This window comes from Myotis daubentonii, chromosome 5, assembly GCF_963259705.1.
Source record: "Myotis daubentonii chromosome 5, mMyoDau2.1, whole genome shotgun sequence".
NCBI classification, from domain to species: Eukaryota; Metazoa; Chordata; class Mammalia; order Chiroptera; family Vespertilionidae; genus Myotis; species Myotis daubentonii.
In genome coordinates, this window is record NC_081844.1 from 12749449 (window position 1) to 12773025 (window position 23577).

At 46.9% G+C, this 23577-nt stretch overlaps 1 protein-coding gene across 1 annotated transcript in view; it reads left to right on the forward strand.

Moving 5' to 3' along the window:
* Window positions 1-757: 757 nt before the first annotated feature.
* EBF2 (EBF transcription factor 2) overlaps window positions 758-23577 on the forward strand; it is a 196195-nt gene continuing 173375 nt past the window's right edge. Inside the window, exons 1-6 of the mRNA XM_059695946.1 lie at window positions 758-1235; window positions 3794-3950; window positions 4934-4997; window positions 5289-5344; window positions 5820-5893; window positions 11782-11850. Coding sequence (XP_059551929.1) covers window positions 1105-1235; window positions 3794-3950; window positions 4934-4997; window positions 5289-5344; window positions 5820-5893; window positions 11782-11850 — 551 coding nt within the window. The 5' untranslated portion in view covers window positions 758-1104. The remainder of the gene's footprint in view (window positions 1236-3793; window positions 3951-4933; window positions 4998-5288; window positions 5345-5819; window positions 5894-11781; window positions 11851-23577) is intronic.

A 23577-nucleotide genomic window follows, 5' to 3' on the forward strand; every position in this document is an offset into this window, starting at 1 on the left:
GCACTTGAGCCTTGTTCGTACTCTCCACTCCACCCCCCACCCCCAACACACACTTTCATTCACACACCCTTCTTGTAAAGCGCACACAAAATCTGAGTGTCACCATGTAAACCGCACACAAAATCTGAGCGTCACCGTGTAACTCCAGGAGACTTGGGAGAGCCGTTCAGGGAACTGGGTTGCTCTGGGGAACGTGTGCACAAAACCTAAGTACATGTGGTCACACTCTCCGCTTCCTCACACACACGCCCACAGATCCTAGCTCCGGGAATGCGTACGCCTTCCGGCAGGACACAAAAACCTGCATCTGGAGGCAGCACCCCGGAGGCTCCCGCTCCCGCACCCAGACCGAGTGGGCGCGTCGCAGGCCCCCTCGCCACGGCGCACGCACACCAAGGACGCAGTGTCCACAGCTTCCGTCCCCTTTCACCTCCGAGCGTGGCGCGCGCCGCCGGAGGACGTCGCCCGGCTTGCCCAGCGCTGGCCAATCCCGAGCGTCCATGCAAATGAGGCTCCTTATCGGGCCGCGGCTCCGCCTCCCGCGGCCCGGGCCGTAGTAACCCATTCATGGGGCCCGTGCGCGGCGGCAGCCCGGCTCCGAGGTGCTCGCAGCCACCGCCTCCTCTCCGCTCCGGGTCTTCCCCTTCTTTTTACAACTGATCCTGTTGGGAATTTTTTTTTTCCCTAAATTGCAGCGGTGGGGGGGAGCCGGGAGGGTGGGGGACCAGGAGGAAAGGGAGAGATTAGGCAGTCATCAATCTCCTCCTGTTTCTCCCAGAACAGGTGATGCTTCTAAATTGTGATCACTTTCTGCAGGCAGCGCTGCCGCTGGAAGGATGCGAGCGACCTAGGACCGAGGACCCGAGGCGGCAGATCTGAACTTGCGGAGGATAAAACCCGAACTTTAACTGCACCAATCCGCACCTCACGCGTGAAGCAAACGACGGGTTATCTTTTTTTTTTTTTTTTCAAGAGAGACTCAAACTTCAGTACTTGGTCCCTTTTTTTGGATTGCTTTGGAGGAAACGGTTTGGTGGCAACGTTGGGAACAGTAAGGACAGCGTGGTAACTCTTATTTTTAAAGAGACAGATCATACTTTTTAAATGTTTGGGATTCAAGATACTTTAGGAAGAGGGCCAGCTCTGAAAGAGAAATCACTGAGCGCCGAGATGGATTCGGTCAGGTCCTGGGTCCGGAATGTCGGCGTGGTGGACGCCAATGTCGCGGCGCAGAGGTAACTAGACGGTCGCACAATTATGCTCTCAAAGTCTCTAGCTCGTTTGCTCTCCCACCGTCTCTGTATTTCTCCGTCCCCCTCCTCCCGCTCGCTCGCTCAGTCTCGTTCTCTCTCCCCCGCATCTGTCGCCCTGGCCCCGCGCGCTGGGGCTCGCCCTCGGGCATGCAGGTCACTGCAGCCTGGGGAACACTTACCCCGCAGCTAATGCTGGAGTTTCTCCCCACTCCTTCCCCACAGACCGCTCTTTGGAAGGAAAAATAACGAAGTAGCATCTTCCGCCTCGCAGCTCACTCCCTGGCCCTGCGAGGAGGGGCTGGTCCGGAGTGGAGCTCGAGGGGCCGGAGCCGGCGGTGACGGCCGCGGGAGAGCCGGCTTCCCCGCGATGCCGGTTCCGCAAAGCCGCCGGCGAGCGCCTCTTCTGCCGCTTCTTGCCCGCGATTCCTGGAGGCCGGGAGCCTAGCGGGCAGATGGCGGCGGCGGCGAGAGGAGCCGGACAGACCGGATCAGTTTCCTGGGAAGGCGAAGCGGCTCAGAGCTCCGGGAGGGGGCTGGCTGGAGGGTCCGGGCGCAGAGCTAGAACGGTGGGCCAGAGGTATCGAGGCGGAGTGAGGGGAAAGAAGAAATCAGAGAGAAAAAGACGAAGGAGTAGCAGTAGAAGAAACTGCCGAAGAAGAGAGGCGAGGAGAGGAGCTGGCCGCAAACGCTGGGCATCGCCAACCTCTAGTTTTGCTGGTCCCAGGAGTTGAGGGTTTCTGAGCGTCCGCGTGCTGAGTTGGTAAACGCCTGGTCCCGAGTGCCACCCCGAGAAGACATTCTGGTTCCCCTCCTCTTCGTCACTGCTGAGCTGGCATTTGTGGTCCCCACGTCCTTGTCTGCAAGAGAAAGACACCTTACCCCACGGAGCCCACGAACTTCTTCACACGACTCCAGCCGCCCTGCCCACTCTCCTGGTCGCCCTCTCTACGTCCCGACGCGTTGCCTAGAAATCCCTTTCTTAGCAGGCCACGTGTCCAGGTGTCCCGGGTGGAGCGAACCAGCTGCCGCCCTTGGAGGAGAGAAAGCAACACCCGCACCCCCTCCCTGGCGTCCAAGCCCGCGGCCCGGCAGCCGCTCTCCGCCGCCGTCTGGGCTCGGGGGCTGCAGGCCGGGGCAGCAGGCAGGTCCACAGAGCCGTCCGCGGCGGGTGACCTTAGCTCCTTAAAGACGCCACCCTCTCCATCCTTTCCTAGGATCAAATACTGGCTGCAATGGGAACCGGCAGCTGGAGTGGGGCATTCCAGCGAAATGGTGCCCCCTTCAAAAGAGGGGAAAGTGCTCGCGCCCGGGGGCAGGAGGCCCACAGAGCCAGCGCCGCGGGGCAGTGGCAGCCATCTGCGCGCGCGGCCGCCTCCTGACAAATGTTATCTGGCGGCCAGTAGGTTCTGGGCCGGGACAGGTCGGCAGGGAGGTGTGTGCACACACTCGGTACCCTCCAGGGAGCCTCTCGGGTCCTCCAGAAAGGGGTTCGCGGTCAGCGCGTTTGGCCTTCGCCGCCCGCAGACGCGGCTGGAACAAGAGTTCCCTGGGCCGCCAGCGAGGACTTTGCCGGCCTCGTCCTAACATTGTGGCTTCTCCAAGCTTAGCAGTTTGGGAGGCGGGTCCCTGGTATCAGGTCGATCCTTAGGGCTGGCTTCGGGGATCCCGCCCTGCCCTGGTGCTGGGCAGCTTTTCGGAAGAGCGAGGGAAACAGGAGGCGAGGCCTCTCCCTGTAGGACGCAGGCTTGGGCTCTGGGCTACCTGCGGGCCAGAGTGTTCTCACGCAGCCTTTCCGAGAGCGCTGGCGTGTGTGAGTGAGTGTGTGTGTGTGTGTAGGTGTGTGTGTGAGTGTGTGTGTGTGAGTGTGTGTGTGAGTGCGTGTGCGTGTGAGTGTGTGTGTGTAGGTGTGTGTGAGTGTGTGTGTGTGAGTGTGTGTGTGAGTGTGTGTGTGAGTGTGTGAGTGAGTGTGTGTGTGAGTGTGTGTGTGAGTGTGTGTGTGTGTAGGTATATGTGTGTGTGTGTGTGTGCGCGTGCGGCTGCGTGTGTGTGGGGTTATGGGCAGTAGTCCTCGGACAGGTAACTCAAGAAAAGATCAAGGAAAAGGGTCACGTCTTCAAATAAGGAGGCGCTTATTCCCCAAACCCTGGGCCCAGCTCCGACTTTTGACCCATCCAGCGGCCACCGCCACCGGATAAGATAGGTGAGGGCCGCCCGACAGGACAAGAGCGGGGCCCGCCTGGGGGCCCGCCCAGCCTCGGCCTGCCGCTGGGCGCCTCTGGGCTCCACTTGGGCCGGACAGTGAGCCCCGGCCCGGGCTCAGCCCGCAGAGCTGCAGAGGCAGCGCCGGCCCTGCCGCTGGCCCTGGCCCCGGCGACTCCTCTAGAGTCTAGTCTCCTCCTCTTAAGCCGGTTGGAAGGAAGGTCTGAGGGTCCAGAGCTCTTGACCTGGGACAGGCCCCTGGGCCGCGGGGGTGGCGTGGCGCGTGGGTAACTGGTGTCCTTCTCTCCTCCCGCGCCCGCCGCCCCGTGTTCCTCCCGCAGCGGAGTCGCCCTGTCCCGCGCGCACTTCGAGAAGCAGCCGCCCTCCAACCTGCGCAAGTCCAACTTCTTCCACTTCGTGCTGGCGCTCTACGACAGGCAGGGGCAGCCGGTGGAGATCGAGCGCACGGCCTTCGTGGACTTCGTGGAGAACGACAAGGTACGCGCAGGCCCCTTCCCCTCCGGCGGGTCGCCGCCTCCTTGCAAAGCACGAGGATTCCATCTGTCACATCACCGGGGATGACAAATCAGGCTCCTCACTCGCAGCCTCTCCATCCGTCGGTTTCCCCACGCCCCCCGCCCCGCCGGTGCGCCGCCTGCTGCGGGCTGGCGGCTCCGGGTCCTGAGCAGAACCTGGTGCTGCACAGACCGCAGGGAGCGCCCTCCCGCGAGAGGGTCGTTCAAAGGCACCCGGGCCCTGCTGCCCGCTCCGGGTGTGTTAGTTCTGTTCCACCTGCTGCTCCGGCGGAGCGGGCGGGTACCAGCGGGACCTAGAGCGCTGGCCCTCCTCGCGGACACGGCTCCCACTCTCGCTCCCCGAGCACAGCTCCCCGCCCAGGCCTTTGATCTCAGAGGAAGGAGGCGAGACGAAAGGAAAGTCTCTTGCCCTCTGAGCCGCCGTCTCCTCAGCTGCACTGTGTGAGCTTCGAGCAGGCGAGCAGGCGAGCAGGCGCCCAGAGGTCCCTCTTGCCCCCGGGCCCATCCCTGCAGCTCGTGGCCGGAGGCGCTGGTCCTGTGGGGCAGGGACAAGGTAGCGCCTGCATATGACAGGCCCCTTCACCTTTCTGCTAAGAGAACTTGCAACTTCCCCCGGACGGACACCTGGGCAGGTCGGGTGGGGACTGGTAAAGGCAGCATTGGTGCGTGCGGTGCCCCGTTTTTTGGCCTCAGAGGGGTCACACTCCTGAGGATATTTTTAAGGGAGAGAGACAGAGGCTTGGCGAGGGTCAAGTGCCGGGGCCTTGGCAAGTTTTGGCGGTGGTCCTTCAGCAGAAGCTCCTGCCCTTTGACCCTGGGCTGAGGCGGAGTGGTGTGGTGGAAGGGGTGAAAGGCAGGGGGAGGCGGTGTAAGGAAGTGCCCTCTCCTCTTTCCTTCATCTGGGGGCTCCAAAGCCAGGGATTCCAACACCGCCTGTCTTTTTAGGAACAAGGCAATGAGAAGACCAACAATGGCACCCACTACAAGTTACAGCTCCTCTACAGCAACGGTGAGCTCCCCCGCCCTCTGTGTCCAGGTGCCACACAGGCCCCTTTCAAGGAAAGCAGTTGACCTTTGTCCAGGTAGCTTGCAGGCAGCCTGAGGTCCAGGGAGAGCAGGTTTGGGGAGGCTCCGTCAAGGCCCTGGGGGGCGGGGAGGGTGGGGGTAGGGGCCCCCAGGACCTTTCAGCCTGCGGCAGCCCTGGGCAGCTTCCTGGGCCTGGCCCCAGAGCAGGGCCAGTTGGGGGGTTTGCAGGAGAAGCTTCCGGGGCCCTTACCTTGTGCCCATCGCCTCCCCACAGGTGTCCGCACGGAGCAGGACCTGTACGTCAGGCTCATTGACTCCGTCACTAAGCAGGTGAGCCCATGGTCCACTGGGCTCCTCCTCTGCTGGGCCCCCTCTGACCTCTCCCCACCTTTACACGCCCTGCCTCCACCCTCCATGAATTTCTGGGTCAGACTTCACATGCCCTAGAACATCAACTCGCACCTTGTTCACTATGAAAAAAAATTTCCCCCTCTCTCCTCAATTGTTCTGTTTCTTTCTGGGTGGGGAAGTGAGAAAAATCGTGAAGGGAGAAAGCAATTATTGGGAGATTTGGTTCCCCAAACATTGCCTTTTGCAAGAAATATGTTCTCGCGGGGGCAAACTTGTCTATATTTCGCTTGAGTTAGTCAGGCCACCGCTTGGGGTCTGTGCTTCCAGTGGGCACACCTAATGAAGTGGTGGGCAGAGAGAGAGGAAGATGGATTCTGTGCTTGCTCTAAAGTCCCCTTTTCCTTGTTTCCTCACTCCCCTCACATTTCCCTTCTTGCCCTTGCCTCCTTCGCAGCCCATAGCATACGAGGGACAAAACAAGAATCCGGAAATGTGCCGAGTTCTTCTGACACACGAAGTCATGTGCAGGTAAGAGCTGCTTTCCCCGGGCTTTGCTCGCACGCTGGGCAGGGGAGCGGCCTCTGCGCTCAGGGACGCCCCCACAAGGATTTGCAGGAGGGATGGTGCCCAGGGAGGGAGGCTGAGGCACTAGAACGTCTCCTTTACTAAAGGCCAGATGCTTAGAGCACCTCGGAAAGGACACCCAGAACCGCGCAGGATTCCGTCCCCAGGCGTCTGGGGAGTTTTGTCCGCCCCGGACAGTTTCTGTTGTCCAGCAGTCGTGGCAGCTCAGGGAGGCATGGGCAGCCCCAGCCAAGTTTGGAATGGGGACTTCCGCACACCAGGCTCATTCTCACTGGTCTGGCAAGCTCCGGGTAGATTTCCAAGTAGGGGTCACGTGTGGCATTCAAGATCAAAGCACTGGAGACTCAGTCGGGGCAAGGACCACCAAAGAGTCCAGTGGCCCATTTCCGGGGCACCCCACCTGAGGCACATGTATATGATGCCAAAGCGTTTCCTTCCTCCAGGAATGTTGCTTCTCCGATGATTTCTTATGTTAGAGGAGTTTCTTAGGTGAGGAGGAACCATGGGGAGAAAGATCAGAGGGGTTCACCACCAGTGCTGGGAGAGGTGGGAGAGGACCCCATCCAGGAGAGCTGTGTTTGGAGCAGCAGCTGGCTTCTCCTGGCTAAGTTGTGAGAGGAAGTTCTCACGGCCAAGTTGTGTGCTGGAATTTCTGCACCTTTCCCCACCTTCTTGCAGAGACGGATCCAGTCCATTTGAGTCTTTCTTCTGCGTGACTAGAAGAAAATAAAACAATTAGAAGAAATTCATCCACACACTTATTCTTTTAACAAATGTTTATTGAGTTCCTAGTTTTTTCAGGTGTTGGGGATCCCTTAGTAAAGGAGAGTTTTCTATAAAAAGGAAACTCTTGGAAGAGGTGGTGATTTTGCTATAAAAATGTAAATCTTTGTTACACACACGTTTTTCTTCCTCCAAAATTTCTGATCGGAGAGAAAGCCTCAATTCTTCCTCGCTTCGCGATTGCTTCTGTAAATGTCTTCCAACTCCAGACGTGCCATTCTGGGGTAATTGGAGGCCGTGGCTGATGTAGCCTGGGACTGTTTTATGGTCAGCTTCTGGCAGTGCTGTCTCCCTCACAACCCAGTCAGGAAGAAACATAACAATTTGACATGTTTGTTTTGGTTTTGACCAAGTATTAGAAAAACAAACTTTGCCAAATGCAAAGTTGAGCTCTGCCAGAGCTGAGGGGTCCTGGCTTCCTTGCCTGAGTAGCTGGGTGAGGCACTGGGCTTTGGAATAAGCAGATATCCACTTCACCATCCCAGGGCCCCTTCATAGATCCATTTAGAAAGAAAATACAATTGCAAGATGAGCTTGCATGTAATAACTAGACTAAATAGTCAGAACACTGATTCAGGTGGCTAATTGACGGATGCTTTTTAATTTCTCTCTATACTTTTAAATGTCTTTGTTTGGAGAGATTATCTTCTTAAAAGAAAAGAAAGCCCCAAATTGGCCCATTGTCTGATGAATTATACCTCTCATTTTAAAGAATACTTGCACGCCCCATCCAGTGGTATTTAAAGCTGACATTTTTATTTTTAAGCCCAATCAAATCCTCCTCATTTTATGCTGTTTAAGTAGCAGCATCAATTTTTAAAGCCTCTAGTTTAATCTGCATTAGTAACACAATATAAAAATTTAATGTACTGTAACTTCTCTGTATTTGAGACCTGGGAAGAGATGCTCTGCTATTTTCTTTCCAAACTAGAATTTAAAACAAATATTAATTAATGGGTAAATAAATGATCCATTGGATGGGTACTGTGTGTGTGTGTGTGTGTGTGTGTGTGTGTGTGTGTGTGTGTAGATGAACGGGGTAGTGACAAATGTTGGATGCAATGTGTCAGTCTGAGCTGACTGATTCTGCAGTTAGGGAGAAAAAGTCTCTTCTCCCACATTTGAAGAGCCTGTTATAGCAGTCAGTGGCTGAGGGATGAATCAGATGCCCCGTTCACAATGGTTAGGGCACCCGGTTTCATTTGTGGGGTGAGTGTTTTGGGGTTTACCTGGGAATTTCCCTGCATGGTTTCATGTTCTGTGATCTTCAGTCAAAAAAGCTCATAAACTAGCGTTTAGCTTTGAGGAAGGAAACAATATTGATATCCTTAAGAATAACTTTTTCTCCCTTCTCCAATTGCTTCTGCTCCCTTCTTCCCTGCTTTAGTTCATTTTGACAATTATTAGCAAAGAGAAATCTAGTTGTTATGTCGCTGCCAGCCACCCTGCCCTCAAATGCTCAGAGGGTTAAAAGATATTATAATTTGAACAGAAGTCGTCTCAAGGCCTACAGCTGGCTAATAACAGAGTTGTATTGAGTGCGAGCAAACCCCACAGCTGTGACTTTTCGCCACAAGGCGCAGGCTAGACAGGGCCCTAATCAGATGGGCCAGCCGGGCAGTGGGGCTAGTGTCTTTATCGGCCAGATGGTGTGAATTTAGACACTTTTGTTATGCAATCGCAGGGAGGAGTTGGGGAGAAGAAAACAAAACAAAAGCCACCATGCTGTGCGCTTATTTGAGTTTGAAATTAGAGACAGATTTTTGAAAGTTGAGGGTTGAATTTTAAAAACGATTTTGGAGGGGAAAGGGCATATCCACTTGTCTTGAGCAGGAGTTTGCTGACTGGACACCCTGTGTCCATGGCTGGGCCTTTCTCCTCCAGCCCCCCCTCTCCCTTTTCTTTCTCTCTTCCTGAAAAATCCAGGGAAGATTCAGGATTGGGATAACATTTCTCATTTCCCCAACTTTTTTTTCTTCTCTCTTTCCCTCTCAAGATTCCATGAAAGATAGGGAGGATGAAAGAGGCTGCGAGTATTTCAGGTAAAAGGTTCTCCAAATAAGCACCAGAATAAAACAAACCAAACCAAGCCAATAGAGAAAGAGCTTTCATTTTTATTCATTAGGATAAATGGGCACTTCGGAGCCTCTCCGTGGTAGTTAGGACCACAGTCTTAACCTAGGGCCAAGTGCAGTTTCCTCTTCTCTTTGTTCAATTTCCCCTCCTTCTCCCCCCCCCCTTTAAAAAAAAAAAAAAAGTCTTGTTCACTGAACAAGAACTTCAGACTTACAGACTTGCTTGCTGAGAAATAACCCTAAAAGCCTTTTTAGCTAAAGAAACTGAACTTGAAGTTTGTTATCTGCACAATTCAGGGACCCAGTTCCTTCTCTCAACTATCCACACACCTGGGCACAGAACGATTGTTTGGGGAATGTGGTTCCGTGAATGTCTTCCACTCTCCATCCCCTTTGCTTATCTTAATATTCTGGTGTGACGACTGAATGTCATTTAAGCAGCCAAACGAAGAATAACTAGGACATCTTGATGAGAATTTTTCTTTAAAAAAGGAAAGAAAAAGAAAATTAGCTTTGGCTAACCCAGAGAAATTTTAAGAAGGGTCCTAATGGGGCAAATACAGTCCACTCCTATTATTTTTATACCTTTATTTTTATAGTGCAACAGCCAAGTAACTGCCTTCTACATCTTTTCTGTGCTATTAGCATTAGAGATTATACTTAAATATGTGACTGTTGGAAAAGAGAAGATTGGGTCCTGAAATCTCTCTGCATTTTCTTTAAATATCATTTCCTTCCCTGAGCCGAATCCCCACATTGTATTACACTGGCACCAGGCTTACATTTTTATCTGTTTTCTTTTCCTCCGAGAAACTCCCCATGGAAAGCAGCTGAATTCAGCTGAGCAATTTTGCAAACTTACTCAGCCTCCTCGAAATCATTCCTTCTCAAACTAAACAGATTGGCACGTTCTAGCAGTGTGCGCTCTTGGAATTAAATTGTACACGGCATCAGACACGCATTTGGTTTAGGTTGACATGCCGGTGATGTCAAAGGGGGAGTCTAGGTAGAAGGCTTTAGGTAACTAGCATGGATGGGGCTTTTGAAATTGTGTTGCTAAGAAAAAAGGTTTGCCTGAACTACAAAGGTATCCCATGACAGAAGCCACCGAAAAAGGAGAGGTGGGAGACAGAAATGGGTGGGGGCAGGAGTTGGGAAGAAAGACACAAGCTCTGGGAGTGGGGAGAGCAGCTGGTCAGCATTTTTATTGGTGTTAATCTTGGGATGGACTGAAATTTTAAAAGTTGAGCCCTAACATAATTTCAAAGGCAAAATATTGTTTCAGAAAGTCCCAGGGGCAAGCTCTGGTATTTAAGAAAGTTGAGACACTTTTTCTTTAACTTCTTACTAATTTGATTAAATTTCTTAAAACCTCATTGTACCCATTTGGTGAAAGTTTTTTTTTTTGTTTTTTTTTTAAACATCTTTCAAGTATATTCTACTTTTTGAGAATGGTAAAATTATTCACTAAATAATCCACATGCCCCTGCATGAGAGAGATGGATTTAAAAAGTTGTAAAGTAGTTCTTTGTTTGTTTGTAATTCTGTGGAGGATCCGAGATGGTGAAAGCACTGCAGAGAACCAGAAACTAAATTTATCCCTGGGCTGTGCTAGGCCTTTGAGTTCCTGCTGCCACATGGCTTCCCTCTTTTCCTTAGCCTGTCATCACTTTCGAAGGGTGCTCAGGGAATCCCATAGCCTCCTGGACTTATACTAGAAGAAACTCTGAAGATAATCTAGCCCAACATTTTAATTTTATATATAGGGAGGCAAAACCCAGAGGGGTTAAAGAGATTAGACTAAATTCATGCAGCTGGTTTGGGACGGAGTTGGGTTAGGCACCAGAGCTCTGATTCCCACGTTAACATTTTTTCTATTGGGCCACGCCAACCTTAAGCTACAGAGGAACTATCAGGGGACGGACCGCACTTACATGTAATTTTATTATTGCTAAGGCTTATTAGGCATAGTCTCCAACCAGTGCGGATGATAATGCTTTTCATATAAGCCGTGTCAGGGTGATAGTCAGTGCTGGCCATGTGCTTGAGTGAGCTGAAGTTTGTGGTCCTGACAAGCAGCACCAGGGCCACTCAAGGAGGTGGTGTCCCCCTGCTTCTCCACCACCAAGCTGCCTTTGCCCTTTTTACATTCCTCTAGCTCTCCCATACAGGGCCCTTTGGTTGGAGTGTTTTGCTTCTGGAAAGTCAAAGGACCTTCTGAGTACTTCCTACCTATTGCACTTGTTCTAAGACCTCTTCTTTGTCTCGTGCATTCTCCAGCATCATCCAGCTGGTGCAAGTTTTGGGAGGGAGTGTTTTCAAGATGGGAACTGTACATCCAGTCCCATTTTGGTTCCATGACTTGGTGAAAAGGATGGAGCTATAACTTTACAGCTCCCTGCCTCATTTTCTTCCTATTTTAAAATACATGCCATAGTTCTGCTCTTCCTCCTTCATATTTAGAACATAACGGAAATGGATGAAGGCATAAATGTTTATAAAGTACACTGAGTTTTCTGGAGAAAGATGTTATGTAAATAAGGTTGGTAAAAATCCAGGCAGCTATTTTATACATTTTCCTTTCCCTTCTTTCTCTAAATATTTGTTAAGACACAAAGATCTAAAATATATAGTCATTAAAATCATTCAACACTGAGCTGGAAATAACCTTATAGATTTTTAAATCCAGCTGTCCATGGTTCAGATTACAAATACGATTCTTGGGAAAATTGTGATTTGCTAAGAATCACCTAGTTTATAAGTCACAGAGTGAGAATTTAAATGAGTATCTCTGGGCTTCAAGTTCACTATTGTTTTTAAACATGGCCATAACTTCTGCTCTCAAGCAGCGGATAGTGAAGAGGCTACCCAGGACATACTAATTTTTGTGAACGTTCCTACATTGTATGCTTATTGTTTTTTCTTGATTTTAACAAATTTCTTTTACTTTTTTGGTTCCTTCCCGATCTACAGTCGATGCTGTGAAAAGAAAAGTTGTGGAAACCGAAATGAGACTCCTTCAGACCCTGTCATCATCGACAGGTAGGGGGAAAAAGTGATTTAAAAAAAATCATTTCCTTTATGAATCTCAACTCTGAGTACTGATCACTTGGGCTTTGTCGTAAGGTTGGTTTTATGTTACCTTCAAGGCATGATGCTAGTTCAACATGCATTTTCTTGTACTGGTTGGCCTTTCTTGGAAGAAGTCCGAACCGTCCCTTTTGAACTTAGGTCTCTAAATCCACGACGGGATTCTTTTCCAGGTGCATTTGCTTCAGCCTACTAGGGAGGGCGTGGGTGGTAGGAGATGCCATCTCTCCTACCTGGCAGGGCAGGACCTCAGTCAGTTTGCTGGAAGAGGCAGTGTATCCCAAGTTAAGTGGCAACCCCTGTATGGTTCTCAGTGATTGCTGTTGGGCTTGATGACTTCCAGTTTAGATTACGGCTTAGGGGATTATGACAAGCTCTCTATTGCATTGAGGGAGATTCCTTTCTACGACAGAGGATTGCATTCTGGGTCCTGTGTTATATTCCGAGTGGATAAGATTCTTTGGGACAAGATGCTAATTCATTGAAATGTGAGTTAGGCATCCTCAGCTGTCTGTTTTTGTGATTGGAAACAGAACTTATAAACCAATGAAGAAATACCAAATTAACTTCCAGCAATCATGTAATTTTTAAGAAATCCCATATTCCCACCCCTAATTTTTTCTCTTTCATTAAAAAACGGAATAATTCCCTGTTGCTTCTTTCTTTGGGTTTTCATGTTTCTAGCCAGGTCCTGAAATGGATTGGAGAGACCACAGTCTCCAAAGTTGTTATTCCAATATTCCAGTGAATCCTCAGCTGGGAGAATGAAACCTCTGGCATTCTTCCCAGAAACCCAGCTCGGTTTCTTCGTGGAAAGTATAGCATAGTCTTAGGAACAAGGGGGCTAGAATTCTGATTCTGTCCTAGCTTCTGACCTTGGACAAAGCACCCAACACTTCTGTTCTTTAATGGTACAGTGGGAGAAGAGTTGGAGGGTACTGCCTACTTGCCCGTGTTTGCACAGCCGTTTGGAGCAGAGCTGGCACTAAAGAAGCAGTTGTCCTTACCTCCTCTCACTGCCACAAGCACCTTCTCCCAGCCCTCTCTGTCCTAACTGATGTGAGCTTGGTGTGCTGATTGCAGGGGCTGTCCATTCCCACCTTCCCAGGATAGCCTTGGGATCCTCTGGGGGAGTTTGAAGGATGTAAGAGCAGCCTAGACACAGATCCAGTCCTTCCAGCGTGTACCCTGAGCTTTGTAATCTTCATGTCGTCTTTTTCATGAACGTTTGCTGTCCTTTTAGGAAGGCACTCTAACCTCATCATTGTTACATGTTTTCTTGCAATCCTTAAATCAGCTTTAGAAATATTGGCAAACCTGTAAATGCTCCCCTGCATCTTGCAACTCGGAAGCACACATCCTAACGACTCTGAGCTTAGCAGCAGCTCTTTCCTGCAAGAAACTACATAGAGTTATAACCACAGATAAAGCTGAATATGCTGTGTTTCCTGCCTATGCAATACACATGTCACAGATACAAAAAAATGTAGTCTTTTTGCATCTATGGGAGAAAATATTTTCATATTTTGTGCCTTTGTTGTTGGTGCTAGAATGCCTTAAATTCTTCTGAGGAGGTGGAAACTGTATCTTGGCTGCTATATCATGGAGCTTTATGTGACTGTGGCACTTATTTTCACTGTCCTATGCACAATAAAACAAGCCAGTGAAGTCTCTGCATCACTTGAAATATGTGTTACTTCCAAAATATTCCACGTCTACACATAACATACCAAAGGGTACTGTAAATTGATCAGTATCAGGTTTTTAGAGAAAGCATTTTATTATAAACAGATGCACTTATTTGTTTTGCTCATGGTAGGTTTTTTGTTGGGAGAGGTTTTTCCTTCACCAGAGTCTTGTTTTATTGCGGTTGAATGTCTTTTCGGTGTGCCTTAGCCTTCTTCCCTTCATTTGTGGAAGCCTAAGTGGATGCAGCCAGGTTTCCATTTGTTGAAGGTGGGATGGGTGTCATCAGAGGTTTGGTTGAGTTGTGCAGCTGGTCCCTGGGTTCAACGCCTGCTGACTTGGAGATGTCGAGATCACCCATGAACACCAAATGGGTGCAAAGTAGTCTATTTTGGATTTTCTCTGGGTAAATATAGGACTCCCTTCTTTGCCCTTGTTCCTACAATGCCAGCTAATTATCTCCTCCCCCTCCGGCTCAGTCTGGCCAGATGCAGTTAATTTACACGGTCTCTCCCTGGGTTTTCTCACACAACAGGCACGCTCCACTCTGGCCCCAGGGGACTTTGTTTATTCCCCAGAATTGTGCCTGTTTGGGGGAGGGGGTGAGGAGGCTCAAGAGTGGTTCCCCAACTTTTCATCACCCAAGACCTCTTTATTTTTTCCCTTGGTGAATCCAGGGTTTTGCAAAATTTTGCTTGCCAACCTGCAGTTAGCAAGTGCTAATTTAGTTGTAAATCCATTTTTATTAATTAAAGACATGTACCAGAATGGGAAAGAAGAATTTCATCCCAGAAATGCCCTTGATCTCATCAATGACGGACCAGAGTTTTTGATCCTGGTGAGACCTGATATGTCATGTTACCCACTGACATGATAGACTTCCAGCTCAGCCAGAAAACAACTTGACCTTTCACTTAGCCCATGTGACCACATCCTGAGCAGATAATCAGTTTCTAACAGGATGCTTGAAATATAAAAAAAATAGCTTTTGCTACCTTGTGGCCCCTTAATTGAATATTATTGGATTTTACAATAGGATGCCCCCATAGAGACTTAGTTCTCCCTTTCCGAAGACTTAGCCCCAGACTGGGAATTCTTTTTCTGCACTAAATTACTCCCTGACTGATCTCTCTAGAAACATAAATTTAATTTTTACTTTCAGTTGTCTGTTCAGCGTGCTTTTTGTGAATTCTTGGGCAGCCACACCCCTCTCCCAAAAGCCGGGCCAGCAGCACTTGCTATGAATCATAGCCTCAAGCAAAGTCTTTCTTCTACATAAATGTGTATGTGCATAAAGGGGGGGGGGCGGCTTATTAACTTTTAGTGTAAAATTCCAAAAGTCCCTATCTGGGGAAAACCCAACAAAACAGAATAGAACAAAGCAAAAACAATGAAAACAGAATCCTTACTATGGTCATCCACCTAAATCTTACCCATAAAGACCTGTGTGTGGTAAATTTAAGAAAAGGCTCACACTGATTTACATTTTGTGGTTTCAGAGGGAAGCTCTAATTCAACCTTGTTTTTCATGGGTTGTACTAGCTCAAACCCTCTTCTCTCTCTGGAAGCTTCTGCATATCTACAGACTCTCTGGGGCTCAGGATAACCTGGTGGTCCCTGGGAAGAGGACTGTAGGGACAGTCTCATTGATGTGAGGCAGGAAAAAGTCCTTATGGCTTCTATACTTGCAGCCCCATTAAAAGTCAGTTGGGCAGGCAGGGCAGTATTTCTTTTTGAATCTTTGAAGGCTAGCCCTGCCCATGTGCACAGTGGTAGGATATTTTCTATTAAAAGGGTAGTTCCAACCTATTTCTCACATGCTACATATCCCAGTCTTTTGCCTTGGGACATGGGTCTCCGATATTTCTAAGCTTTGTTCCCAAGGGGGGCCATTTTAAGTACTGATGTGTTTTTGTTCATTTTCTTTTTCAAGAAGCCAAATAAACAACAGAATAACTCTCATTCAAAAAGTTTACTCAGAAATGTTTGGTGTTTAGTTGCCCATGAGGGGTTTTCCTGATATTATCTTCCTCTTTTTAAAAAATTAATTGTGGTAAAATACACACAATGTAAAATTGGCCATCTTAACCAAGTGTTCAGTTCAGAGCTATTAAGTATATTCACATTGTGGTGCAACCACCACCATCCATCAATTTATCTCTGCTCTTTCCATCTTGCAAAAGTGAAACTGTCACCATTAGACCACATCTCCTCATTCCCCCTTCTTCCCAGCCCCTGGCAACCACCATTCTACTTTCGGCCTCTGTGAATTTGACTCCTCTAAATACCTCATGTAAATGGAGCCCTGCAGTATTTGTCCTCTTATGACATGCTTATTTCACTTAGCATCATATCCTCCAAAGTTCCTCCATGGGTCAGAATTTGGCCATTGTGAATAATGCTACTCTGAGCATGGGTAGACAAATATCTCTCTGCTTTCAATTTTTTTTGTATATGCCCAGAAGTGGAATTGTTGGATCCTATCGTGGTCCGAGGAACTGCCACTGCCATACTCTTTCCATTGTGGCTACACCATTTTATATTCTCACCAACAGTGCAGGTTCTAATTCCTCTACAGCTCCACATTACTTGCTATTTTCTTGTTTTTAGATTGTTGTTGTGTTTTTATAGTTGCCGTCCTAATTGGTATGACTCTTCTCTTAGATGATGTTTTCTCCTGCCGTCATGTTGGTAGGCATCTTCACCTGATGCTTTCCCCTCGGGTCCAGGCTTCTTGTGTACCTTCCCCTGCCATCTAGCTCATCATCTTCCTGCCTCCCTCTGCCTCACCAACTACCTTGTCCTACGTGCTTGAATCCTCTCCCCTTTGGGTCATTCCTTTCTCCAGTGCGTCACTAACCCCAGGAAGAGTTATTTGTGGGATGAGAAATTCTGGAAGATAACTGTGAGGAGTAAATCCCTGGCTGACTATCCATGCATTCATCCTGAACACTGGAGTTTTTCTTTTTGTTAATTTATCAAACGAAATCTACAGTAATCTATTCTTGGTATGTGGCATAGATTCTGCGTGTAAACCCCGTCTCTTTCAGCACTGAAGCAGTATTTGGATAGTGCCGAGCTGTTGGTGAGGTTTGTGTCCATAAAGCCCAGCAGATCCCTGCCATCCTCGGCCACTAAGGCTGGTTTTCATTCCTATTCATTCCCTTTCCCCAAAATGGACAAGTCAGATATATTAGTAATGACATCTCCTGAACTGTTAAAGAACTCTATCTCTGAGAAGGATGGATAAGACCAGTACTCAACATTTACCTAACATTTTAATTGGCACTTATTGTATGCTGGGCATTGTGATAAGAAATTTGCATTAGATAATTAATCTTCAGTGGTTGCAAAAATTCTCAATTTTGCAGAGGAAAAAAATAAGTCTCAAGGAGTTAGGTAATTTGGCCAAAGTCACATAGCCAGTTTCAGTGGTGAAATTGGAGTGTAGCCAATGTGTGGAAGTTGCGGAGAAGAAGAAAAAGCTCTCCAGAATGCAGAGTTGTTGAAGAAGGGAAAGACCTGGTGAGCATGGTCTGGAAGAACTGATAGGAACATGAGAGAGGGGTCTGTTCTCTGGGAAGTGGTAGGTGCCATTTGTCCCCAGAGTGTCATTCACTACGAGAGTGTACAAACCACATTCAACTGTGTGACAGTTGAAATACCAGTTCCCAGTGTGACAGAGAGACATCATGGTGTAATAGAAATGGCCCTAGACTAGGATCAGGACACCTGCCCTGGCCCCAGGTCATTCACTAACTTGTTCCTAATGCTGCAGAGGTCGCAAGCTGGCTCATGGGCCCTCCGATTCCCTGTCTACAAATGAAGTGCTTTGGATTAATGGGTGATCTTAACATTACTTTCCAGCTCTGAATTCTCTGATTCTAGCTGAGGGCCCAGGTTTGGGTGTCAGGCATGCTAATTCATCATCCTTGCTCATCAATAATTTACAGGATCTATTAATATGTGCCTCCTCTGCCCAGACTCCCCATCTCCAGTGGAGGGGAGCCCAGTGCTGTGAAGAGTCTACAAAAGCCTGGCCCCGGGCAATTTTTTTTTTAGTGAAAATTCCATTCCCATAGGGAAGGTTTAGATTTTCTCACTGAAAACACAGATTATCTATCCAAAGTGAATGCATCATTCTTTCATATTCTTCTTCCTTTGTTTTCTGGTAAAACCTTTGCTAGTTTCTTAGTCATTTCAAGGAGACACAGGTACAGGAGAAAGGACTCTGCTACTTGCTGGTGAAGAAAAAAGTGTCCCTTTGGGTTGAAGTACTTCACTGGGTGACAGCCTGAGCCGAGTGGTCAAAACAAGCTGGAACTCCTTTGAGAAAAGACTCTCCTTTTTCTGATTAAAGAGGTGGTGCTGAGAAGTTATGATGTTCACTTCTGTGGTTGGGTTAGTTTTTAAGAATTACAGTTTCTCTACTTGACTGACCCATCTTCCTAAACGCACAGAGCTTTTGGATTTGAAACAAACCAACTCAGTCATCTATACATTGGTTCACACCATCATTCATTGATGTACTAATTTTTTTCTGTTGTTCAGTTATTAAGCAAATATTTATGAACTATTCCCAGACAACCAGGGAATACAACAGGCATGGTTCCTATTCCTATGGAGTTGACAACTTAGAAAATCATACAAAGAAATATGTTTTTACAAACTGGGAGAAGTGTTCTGAAGACTAGGTAAGTGGATCAGACAGGTTCCAGCTCTCTAGTTCTCTGTGAATCCAAATAGAATCAAAATATTCATTCCATCAAACAGACCTTGAATATTCCATCTTCTCTCTCTCTGTACACATCATTTCTACCTGGAATACCCACCCCAAACTCTCTGCCAGTATATCTCATACTCCTTTTTAAAGACCTAGTTCTGATTTTACCTTCTCAAAGATATCCATTTTTTAAAAACATGTGTGTGTGTGTGTGTGTTTTTAATCTTCACCCGAGGATATTTTTTTAAAATTGATTTTTAGAGAGAGAGGAAGGGAGCAAGAGAGAAAAACATCAATGTGAGAGAGAAACATTGATCGGTTGGCTCTCATACACATCCTGATCAGGGATAGAACCCACAACCTAGGTATGTACCCTGACCAGGAATCAAACCCACAACCTTTCGGTGTATGGGATGATGCTCCAACGAACTGAATCATCTGGCCAGGGCAAGATATCAATTTTTGTAGCCAAAGTCTTTTCACTTGATACTTGTCACATGTGCTTGCTCTGATTAGGATGTATGGGTATTAGTTTTGTTTGTTTGTTTGTTTTTACCCATTTGGATTTGCTTCACATTCCCAACTATATTGTAATTCTTGAATGTTTGATACCACAGGTCATTTACGTGGACTCTAATATTTGTTAGCTATGTGATAATGTTGAGTTGTTATAGCAATACTTTAACGTATGTAAGGTGCCCACATAGTGCATGATGGAATAGGTGCTTTCAAAAAATCATAGCAATTAACAGCAATTATTATTCTGTATCTCCCCCAGTGTCTGTTCAGTGGCTTGGGTATTACAGGCACTCAGAAAATATAAGTTGGTAGGTTAATCTCAGACGACCAAGCATCAAAGAGTTTGGATAACTGAGTCCTTGGCCAGTTCATATAGGACCTTTTCTGTAACTACTTGTTTTGTTTTTTGTTGTCATTGTTGTTAATCCTCACCCAAGGATATTTTTCCCCCAATGATTTTTAGATGATTTTTAGAAAGAGTGGAATGGAGGGGGAGAGACAGAGAGAGAGAAACATTGATGTAGGGAGACACATAGATTGGTTGTTTCATGCATGAGCCTTGACCAGGGATCGAGCCTACAACCAAGTTATGTGCCCTTGACTGGAATAGAACTTGCTATCCTTCAGTCCGAGGGCTGATGCTCTAACAACTGAGAAACTAGCTAGGGCTATAACTACTTGTTTTTGACAACTGCTTGGCATCATACTCCCCAGTGGCAGGTAGGTATAAAATAATGCCAAGAACAGATATTTAGGGTTGGAAGGCAGAATGAATCTATTTAGTCACTCAATATTAATTTTTTATATGTTTTCTTTTTAAAATTGATTTCAGAGAGAGGAAGGAGGAGAGAGAGATAGAAACATCAATGATGAGAAAGAATGATTGATTGGCTGCCTCCTGAACATCCCCTACTGGGGATGGAGCCCGAAACCTGGGCATGTGCCCTGATGGGGAATCAAACCATGACCTCCTGGGTTGATGCTCAATCACTGAGCTACACTAGTCAGGCATTCAGTATTTATTGAGGACCTATTATGTCATGGACTTTGCAAGGTGCTCTTAGAGATAATAAGATAGGATAGGCACAAAGCTTTCTCATCAAGAGCTTATAGTTCAGTTGGAAAAACAGAGGGCATGCCGAAATAAGTGCAATGCACTGGAAAATGTAAAAAGTGTCATAAAAGAGGTAAAGAGAAAAATTCTGGAAGATCTGAAGTGGGCAGATACTTTTAACCTAAGAAGAGGTATACTACACCTCATCACTAGGGTGATGGCTGTAACTTGGACACACACAGTGAGGTCAAAGGGCATTCAGAGCAGGAAAGTGTGTAGGAAAATGCATGTGGAAAGAAAAGGATTTTCTAAATCTGCTTGCAGTTTTAGAAATGCATGGATATGTATGAAGGGGGAATAGAAGTTGGAAAGATTATCTGGATTCTGATTTTGGAAGACTTTACATGCCCCTACAAAAGCATTTTGACCTTGTTTTGTTTGTGATGGGGAGACATCAAAGGGTTTTGAGTAGTGAAATTTCATGATCAGGTCAATATTTTGGAGAGAGAAAACTTTGAGGATGAATTGGAAAATGGAGAACGGAAGTAGGGGAACTTGTTAGGAAGATGTTACAATAGTTCATGAATGCTTTTCTTTTTCTATTTCTGGCACTTTTAGGAATTTATCAGTTTATCTGCCAAAATTTGGACATTATTTCCATCACCCTATACTACTAGGTACTGGGAAGATGGGCACAGACTTCAAATATTGTGACTTCCTATAAAAATATCCCAGGTTTTGAACTAGTTTCTTTTAACTTCTTTTGAACATGTCCTTTCTTACCACCATCAGTGGTTGGGATGTTTTCCCGGCCAAAGACCAGTTGCTGGAGGTGAAAGGCCCATTTTCTCACTTCTCCATAGCCCACTTCCTTCCCCTAATACACTCACCACTCGAAAGCTTTTGCTGATGTTGCCACTTGTCCCCATGAGTATGCGTCCTTTGTTCACTGGGAAGCTCAGATCCTTTGCAAAGAACTGCTGTTGTACCATCTGGCAATCTGTGAATTTTTTAGTAGCCTGGATGTTTGTGAGAAAGGAGAAACGCAGAGGGCAGAATCCAAGTAGTTCTTGGGTTTACAAGTAGTTCTTTTTTTAAAAAAGAGAAAAGACCAAAACTGGTTCACTTTTTCTAGCATTCTCTCATTCAGAATGCTTGTGTAGATTCCTCTGGATTAATTCCCAGTGAAAATCAGAGGGCCAACTGGATGTATGGGGTTACTTAGAACAGATGATGGTATGCTACAACTTCCAGCTTCTTCCTGGTAAAATTTCGTGATGTGATTAAATAGCAGATTTGCCAGGAAGTAGACAAGTCAAGAGGAGAATAAGAACAGTGCTCTGAAATTGTGCTATGCTGGAAATAAGAAGTAGATATTTGTTTCTGGGAAAGGTAACTCTTTCCAGAATTATGTGGCTGGCTTTCTGGGAAACAGAAGACACAGAGCTTGGGAAAGATTGATAAGCCTATGTGTTCATCCAGAGAGAACCTTCTAGAAACAGTTATTTTCTTTCTATTTCTATTTGAGCAAATGGGGATGGATAAGTTCTTCTAGGCTTATTTTTGACTTGGACAAGAGGCTAAAAGACAAGTGTTTGGGAAATAGGACACATATCCCAAGTTACCCAGAGATGACTTATAGATTTAGGGTTTTACCCACTAAAACTTGACTAGATTATTTCTTGATTGTAAGAATAGTTTTTTGTTGCTTTGTTCTTCATGTTTATCTAGAATTGCAATCTGAAGGGGCATTTGATTAGAGAGGAAAGTGGCTGGGTGGCAAAGAGGCTCAAACCAAGTCAGGCAGACCAGACCCAAATCTACAAGGAGTCAGCATTTCATCAGTCTGGGCCAGGTAATCAATTAGATGAATGTCCTCCACGAAGTTTGGTTCTAAACTCAGTCTCCAGCGAAGGCAAACTTTCCCAGATCCCTCAAGACCACCAGGGAGCCAGATCTGGGAAGAAAGGCTGCAAATGCTCCATATAACAGGAGCTTTTGAGAAGGAAATAAGGGAGAAATTCATAATCCCACTGATATGATGGCAGGAATGGAAGAATTTGCAGGGATGGAACCACTGGGTTCAGGCCAGCCCTTTGAGGTTAACACCTCCGTATTTTATGGCCCATAGGATGCCGGGACTTTTAAAAAAGAGAACTCACAAAAGGGCGGTATGTTCAGGACCACTGTACCTCTGAATGCCATTACCCACATGTAATCCCTCCAGTGAAGCATTGAGGTGGGTCGCTATGGAGACAAAGGAATATCTTTTTTGTTTGTTTGTGGTCCAGCTCTGCACAATTGCATGGGACATTTTCCTGATTAATTTAAAGCTATGCACAGGACTCACTTTAGTTATCTAGTGGGGCTGTCATCCCACATTTCAGGTGAGAACACGAAATTGAAGAGGGGTTGTATCAAAGACCCAAATGTGATTAGAAACAAGATCTCTAGTTCCCAGGACAAAACTGAGAGGGTCTCTGCAGGTAAGGAGCAGGATAAAGGTAGCATTCACATTGAATATGTTGTGGCTGAACTGCAAAGCTTCTCCCCACTCATTTTTATTGATTTTTAGAGAGAGAGAGACAGGGAAGGGGAGAGAGAAACATAGATTTGTTGTTCCACTTATTTATGCATTCATTGATGAATCCTTATTTTTTTTGTTTGTTTTGTTAATCCTTACCTGAGGATAGTTTTCAATTGATTTTTAGACAGAGTGGAAGGGAGGGGGAGAGACAGAGAGAGAAACATCGATGTGAGACACATTGATGGTTTGCCTCCCACATGAGTCCCGACCAGGGCCGGGATCGAACCCAGGACCCTTCACTCTGTGGGCCGACACTCTATCTACTGAGCTAAACCGGCTAGAGCCATTGGTTGATTCTTACATGTGCCCTGACAGGGATTGAACCCATAACCTTGGTGTATGGGGACAAAGCTCAAACCCACTGAGCTGCCTGGCCAGGGTTGAACTGCAAACTTCTGACTGGCCTGCTGCCTGTGCCGTGAGCCATGCTGATAGCCTTTTACTTCACATTAAGCTGCGATTTTGTACTTGGCCAGTTTCTCCGGTGGAAAGGCTTTGTCTTACTCCAGAAGTAAGGTTGTACATTGAACACAGATTTATGACATGTGGGTTGAGTCCTTGAAGTGGCTGTTCTTCTTGTAGTGTGATAATGACTGTAGTAAAATCTGGCTTCAGATCTGGGTTTGACTACTCTTGGCCCACGCACGCATTCACCCAGTCATTCATTCTCATGGATCTGGAGTTGCTGATGTAGCAAGTAAAATTATAGGATGCCCAATTAAGTTTAAATATCACATAAACACGAATAATTCTTTTTAGTACAAGTGTGTTCCAGTTAAATATGAATTCCTGATAAATAACAAATACATTTTTAGGATAAGCCTCTCCCATACAATATTTGGGATATACTTACACTTGAAAAAATTATTTGTTGTCAGTTTGACGGGGCCATCCTGTATTTTTTCTGAAAGCCCTATCTGAATCCTGGTTTCTTATCTGAAGACTAGGGAAGCAAGGGCTGCCTCACAGCCTGGGCGGAGAGAGGTAATGTGTGAAAGAGCCTGAGCCACTGGCCCCAGAGCTAATTAGCAAGCCCTCCTTTCTTCCCTTTTAGTGTTGTTGTTGTTTTTCCTTTCCTACTTCATGTGGTAGAAACCATTTTCTGGTCTA